This window comes from Corvus brachyrhynchos, unplaced genomic scaffold (genome assembly GCF_000691975.1).
Source record: "Corvus brachyrhynchos isolate BGI_N302 unplaced genomic scaffold, ASM69197v1 scaffold125, whole genome shotgun sequence".
Taxonomy (NCBI): domain Eukaryota; kingdom Metazoa; phylum Chordata; class Aves; order Passeriformes; family Corvidae; genus Corvus; species Corvus brachyrhynchos.
In genome coordinates this window covers 2,361,751-2,368,646 of record NW_008238342.1, presented here as the reverse complement: position 1 = coordinate 2,368,646, position 6,896 = coordinate 2,361,751, and the positions used below count along the sequence as shown (strand labels likewise).

At 45.9% G+C, this 6,896-nt stretch overlaps 1 protein-coding gene across 1 annotated transcript in view; it reads right to left on the bottom strand.

Moving 5' to 3' along the window:
• Nucleotides 1-543: 543 nt before the first annotated feature.
• The window catches only part of PPP1R16B (protein phosphatase 1 regulatory subunit 16B), a 41,759-nt gene continuing 35,406 nt past the window's right edge, over nt 544-6,896 (bottom strand). Inside the window, exon 10 of the mRNA XM_008634355.2 lies at nt 544-6,522. Coding sequence (XP_008632577.1) covers nt 6,001-6,522 — 522 coding nt within the window. The 3' untranslated portion in view covers nt 544-6,000. The remainder of the gene's footprint in view (nt 6,523-6,896) is intronic.

Below are 6,896 nucleotides of genomic sequence, written 5' to 3'. Positions count from 1 at the left end.
CGGGCGGGACGGGGACGGAGCTCCGCGGCTGGGACACAGCCCGGCCCCGAGCCCTGCTGGCCTTCGGGGGTGGGAGAGATCGCCGAGCTTTTGCCCGGAACAGAATCAGACCCCTCTGAGAAGGACGCTCGTAATGATGCGCGCTAACAAATGCTGGAGCCGAACACTCGGACACTCCCAGGTCCACGGGAGGCAGACACAGCTTGGGCTTTCCAGCTTATCTCCAGCACCCACTGCCGCTGCTTCACCGAATCACAGAATATTCGGTGGTGGAAGGGACACCCAAGCCTCACCAAAGTCCAATTCCCGGCCATACAAAGGGCAGCCCCAAGAGTCCCACCATGCCCCTGACAGCATTGTCTAAACGCTTCTTGAGCTCTACATTTGAAACAAAAATTTACACCCACCCACTGCCTAGATTTCCTCTTCTAGACATCCCCTGGCTGTAGAGAGTTGAGAGGCAGAGACATTTAACAGAGTCCCAAGAAATAAATCAATTGAAAAAAAAAAAAACCAAAACAAAAACCCTCAGTGGCATTTTTGTATTATTAAAAGAAATTTAATATAATTTTTAAATTAAAAAATTCAATCTCTCTATTAAAGACACTGAGTCAGGTGCTAATACTGTCAAACATACCCTTTTGGCATGAGTTTTACATAAAGTTTAAGATTTTATGCATTGCTTCAACATGTTAAGAAACCATCTTCATACTTACAGTAGCAATAAAGTCAATTCCATACAATATCAAATATCCTTTTTTAAAAAAAGTTTTAAATATATTAGACTCTGATTGCCAAAATGCCATTTTTTACACAAAGCTGCTAATACAATATACAGTTCTTACATTATTTTTTTTCTTCACATAAAATACATCTCATCAAGTTTTATTTGTACATCGTTTACTACTGATCAATGGAATTACGAGTTATTGCAGAAGGCTTGCCATCATCTCTCACTGTCCTGTACACGCAGCAGTCCCGCCAAGCTGTACCAGGGTTATCCACACTCCTGCAATCTCACACTGCAATCTAAAGGCTGAAGACATAATGGTGGCAATACTAAGGCTGCATCTGCACTGTTTAAAAACCCGTATCTCCCTTCCTGCTGCGGGTGGAGATCATTGCATTGGTGTAGCTTTGGGAACAGGTATCTTGAGCAGAGTCTCCTCTACTACAGCTTCCACGGTTGAAATACAGCAAAATATTCTAGGTTGTAATTGTGCCATGGCAGATGTTGCCCAGAGAGCCAGCCCAGTGGTACTTGAATTGTGTGAAGGAACTGAAAAGTCCATTACCAGTTTGGCCAACATGAAAACAGAATAGAGGTGAAAAACAACCAGGGAGAACTGTGCTGTTGCACAGCCATGGGCAAAACAAAACGAAACAAAAAGAGGAAATGTGTTCTGTAGTAAGAGGTGAGACCTTGCTGCTACAAGCATGTTCTGGATTCTGCCTGTAGAGAACTGCTACACCAAAGCAGTCAACGTGATTTGTTAAAATAGAATGAAGCCCCTGTGCATTTCTGTTCTGTGTATTTAGGAAGAGAGAAGTGGCAATAATGAGAGAAATTGAAAGAGCAAATAACAATGTCAAAATCTGGCATGCTCTGAACTGTTATCCCCTTGCAAAAGTCTCCAAGATCAGCAAGAACTGTATAGTCACCACAAACCTTCCAGAGACAAGTTACCTTTAGCAAGTATAAGGCACAGAAATAACCCAGGTGTAGGGAGAAACCTTCCAGCAGACAGACAGCAGTTCATCCATGGCTCACTGGAGATCAGTGCTATTGCCTTCTCAGGATATTCCCTTTTCCATGGTAATGCTGATTTTGTTTTAGCAGGGACAATGTGGGTAATCAGAGCTCCAAGACTGAAGAAAAAAGGACACTAGACAGAAGCTGTAATGCCATTTGGGAGCTTTTAAGGGACTTCAACCCTGTGAAATAAGACCCTGCTCAATAAGCTCAAGAATTCACTGCCTCCACTGAGTATTGCACTGTCATTATTGCTGTTGCCTTGTCATGCTCTTCTCCTTCCCTACCAGGAGTTCCTCATCCAGGTGGTTCTTCAACCACACCTCCAAGATGGCACAGAAACATCAGCGAGAGTCAGTTCTTCCCAAAACTGGGAGGGTTTTAAGATTCGGGAGCACCAAAGAAGTGAAATTAAGTGGGCTGAAATCGCATCATGTGGTATGTGAAACACAGATCCAGGTCTGATTTCAAACAGATCCCAGCAATGGTACTTAAGCCCTTATCTAACTTTTCAGTGCTGGGGCTTCCTTGCCTGAGCTCAGTAAAGTAGAGACACTGTTTTGAAAGACACCTTTTTCTCCATCTAACAAATTTCTTTCAATATGGAACGTAAGGCTGCTCTCATCAACCACTTAGTTTGCTAGAAACAGGACAAATTCAGCACACAGGAAAATGTTGGGAGCAGGAGGGTTATTCTTGTGCAGCTCTGCCTGCAATAGACCTGTCAATACATTCCCATTCACAAATCTTTGCACAGTCTCTGTGAACAGCTACAACCTTTGGCTCACTGGTAACTGAACTGGGATTCTAATCCGGCCTTGAATCTGTAATTAGATATTTATTGAGCCTATAAATATCATAAAAACCTCAAATGTTCCTCTAATAAACTAAGATATGCCAGTCACAACATGACTTCTAGTTTCCACAGCTTTTTAGCCATATTAAGATCCAATGAAACAGCCAAGTGCCCTCTGCTTTGTACCTCAGAGCTTTCCACTGGGATGGCCTTTAAAACACACATATCAGAACCCCACTGTTGTTGTAATGATGCTAAATTTTACAGTGAAAAGCCTTATTCCTAGAGGTAGGCTCCTACAATGCCCATGTAAGAGAATCTATGTGTTTGTCATTCCCCAAAAGCCTGTTTTTCTCCACAAAATAGTTCACCAGAAGCAGGTTAATCCACTTTACAGAATCCCTCATCCCAGGCCCATAACCAACAGCTCTGCCAGAGCTCCACAGGCAGTGACCATTATATCTCAGATGTCAGCACAAATAAACACAAATCCATTCCAGGCCATTCTTCGACAGCCTTCCAGCTCACACCTGGGTGCAACTTCAGCCCAAAGCCAGTGGTAGCTAAATACTTGGCAGGGCTGTGAAACATATCCTGGAAGATTCATCCATTACTGACTTTCACCATTAATAACTCTCCTGTCTGAGCAAGAATGGATTGCATTTGATCAGACACCACTAGACTTCACAGCTAGGATGATGAGTTCCTAGAGTTTTACATATAAACAGGGCAAAATACCAGTGGAAGCCAAAAAGCTCTTATCTAAAATCGACTGGATTCCTGCAGCTTTAATGTATTAACAGCTCTCAGTGAAAGCAAGCCCCAAACTACTTCACGTTATTGCATTCTATGATCTCCTTTTCATTTCCTTGGAGCTAGGCAGGGTTCAATACACTTGCTAGCACAAAGTTGCTCTGAGAAGGAAAAGGGCCCTACTCCTCCTTTGCTGGGAGGGAAGGCAACATCTGGGCCCAAATTTTGCACCATATACAACCTAGTAGACAGCGGCACCAAAATTTGTTACAGTGAGTTCAGAAGTCTCATTAAGATGGATGTGGAGAGACAAACCTCACCACCATGGGAGAAGAGAGGCACCTGAAAGATCATCTCCCCTGTTCTGTAACAGCCAGGCCACACTTGGTGTTATCCCAGAATAACTGACTCAAGGTAATCAGAAAATCCACTGTTAACCACACACAGATGCAGTAAAGTCTCTCCAGTTACCAAGCCATCCTCTTTCTACTAGAGAATGACTTTAAAAAATCCCTTCACCTTAAGGTGAAGCACAAGGAGTATTTTCTAGTCCTATAATTAGCATCTGTTTCAACAATGGAGGGAGCCCAACTTCTTCAAATGCTTCAAACTCTGCCTTTAGCAGAACTGGGGTTTTAGGTGAATCAGATCAACTGCTACCACTTTCTAGTTTGCACCTAAAACTGGTGAGGAAAGAGAGTTGTATATCCATACCATTCAAACCAGTAAATTGTCAGCCTGGTAACGACCTCACAGGTCCAAAAGTGTCTCCTGCACAGCATGGCAGTGGTGGTGACACAGCCACCTCTGCTGACTCAAGGAGCCCAGAGCCCAGTGTGGTAATGTATCCAGCCCCAGCAAAGGGTGGATTTGATGGGGGGCAGAGGGTAGCACTTAACAGTCACTGGCAGCCTCAGTCAACTTTTTATAGCCTAGAAAAAAGTTAAGGCTGTGAGGATTCCTCCAGAGGGAGAGTACATGTGAAGGGGCATATTGATGTCTAACAGCCACCAAATAAAAGGAAAATGGGTGGAAGCTGCACTTGCTGTTGCTTGGCTGAAGCACATCTACGTGAGCTGGATGTAATCCACTGATGGCTTACAGAGACCCAAACAGGTTTATGTCTTCAGAGTTTGGAATTGAAGCTGCCCAAGAAGACACATATTCATGCAGGCAAACAGTTACGTGTGTGACAGCCCCTCTGAGCAGAGAAGGGTTTAAAGATTTACAGTTACTTCTGAGATACAGCTGAAGTGTGGCCAGGTCCTCAGAGCTGTCCCACACTCTCCTCTCACCTCCCCCAGGTACACAAAGCCTGAACTTGCTGCAAAGCCAGTGCCAAACGCCCAGGTTACACGGTGCCAGTGCTTCCCAGGAGGCTGTCAGAGCTCACATGAACTGCACCAAGACACAGTGTTGGCGCTGCAGCTGCTCCTCAGCAGAGAGGCTTTGTTAGGTACCGATGGTGTCAGGCAACTCCCACAGACACAGAGGCATTTCAACCTTCCTCTGCCAGCTGCTACCCACTGCTGACAGCTTCAGCAAGGGGGCTGGAAAACCGAACAAAACATCTCCTGTCCTGCTGCAGTGTTCAACTACCACAGCAATGGTTAAAGTTACTTCTCAGCCAAAGACTGCAGGTTAATGCAAGTGTCACATCTACAGGATTAGAAATGCTTTCACGGCGTTCCTAGGTTAGTGTTGGCAAGCCTTTCCTTCCCATCCCTCCTGAGCCTTGTTGTTCTGGAAATCAGAAAGAATCAGAACGCAAAGCATACTGCCTCTAGTATCTGTGTTGAGCGTACAGAGTAAACAAACAGAATCAATAGGAAAGTGAGACCAACAAAAGTCTTTCAGTTTTAACAAATTAAGAGTCTAAATAGTACAAATAAGTTTTTTAAATTACTTATCCCAATATAGACCTTTGTCAGTATTTTATTGCAGTAAAATTCTATTGCCAGGGCCCCTTTATTGCAACATCAGTTTTAAAGCCTATTGAGTGAAGCCTGTTCCAGGAAAAGTTCTGCTTCAAACCTGATGGCAGTCTGCAGTGACAAGCTGACATGAGCAGAACAGGACCCAGCCAGTGCACAGTTTGTCATGGTGAGCTGTCACTGCAAGGAGGTAACACCTTGGATACTTCCTAAGTGCAGCATCTGTGCTTGCTTGTTGCTCAGGCCTAGGAAGTGCTGGATCCAGCTGTGTGGGAAACAGGTCTGTCCACTCTTGCAAACCTCATGTGGGGGCTGACCTCCCCTCCAGGATATGTGCATCACCCAAGAGTGAAAACACAGGAACTGTCACCTTCCAGCTGCTCGGTGACTAACAGCAAGAGGCTCAGACACAAAGATTTGAATTCAGATCCTTTCTTTGTTCCGAGGCATCTCATGACTTCCCAAGGATGGGGAGGCAGTGCACCATACCTTCTTCCCCAGGGAGCAAGACTAAGGAGACTCTTTTGACATCGTACTGATGTGTCTCCCTTCCTCTCCTAAGAGCCTTGCTCCACCTGCGTTACTCATCCAGCTGCAATGGAAATAATTGGCAGGGTAAAGTACAATTCGAGATGAACGAGGCTGCCACAGTCAGGATGTCCATAACCAAATTCTCCCTTTGGAATGCAAACAACCTGGCCACTGCGATAGCTCCAACCAGGCCACCCACGTCTTGCTTCCTCTGGGGTGAGACACAGAGCAGACTAGGAAATCCTGCAGCACCCATGCACCTTCTCTTCCATTTCCTCCATGGGAGCTTTGAATTTCAAGAGCGGTGGATCACCACTGGACACTGTGTAATACACTGAGGTCCCATTGGAGCTGTAGGGAGAAGTCCTGGATTCGATTAAGTGCGACTTGGCCTCGCCCACGTTCTCAGCAACTCCTGCCATGCCGGTGCTGAAGTGGGTGCTGAGGAAGGGGTGCTGGAGGAGTTTGGCTGCAGCTCGCTGCCGCTTCAGTTCCGAGAGCGTTTGGTGGTTGTGCTCCTTGTAGGCGCCCCAGAACTGCGGGGCCTCGGGCAGCGCGGGGTTGCCGTAGGGCAGCACGTGGCCGGGGTTACTGTCGGGGTCAGCGTGCATGCTCCAAATGTCCCCGTTGGAAAAGGTGTACTGGTAAGGGCTGGCAGATGCCATCAGTCCGTTCTGGAGCGGGATCTCGGTGTCACACTGGGTGCTTTTGTTCGCTAGCTCCGGGAGGAGGGAGGAGTTCTCCAGCACTGAATTCTGTAACAAGGAGACATGAAAGAGCATTTTCTCCCATTGCCCACAGCAGGGTTCATCCCTGTGACAACATCCTGAGTCTGCTCACACTCAGCCTTTCCACCAGACAGGCACTGCAGCACGAACACGGAATTCCCCCACGAACAGGACCCTACAATGCTGCAGGCCCCAACCAGGAACTGGTTCCCAACCAGGACACTCGGAAGGTCTCACACACACACAAGAATACTAACATGCTTATCTCTATAATATGACAATAACTTTATTAAAAACAAGTAACTGCAAAGCAAGTTTACAATTCTTTTGTGCTTACCACTTTGTGAGCTTTAGAATGAAAGGCACAGGCTATTTTTTGGAGCATCCTGGTTCATTTTTAT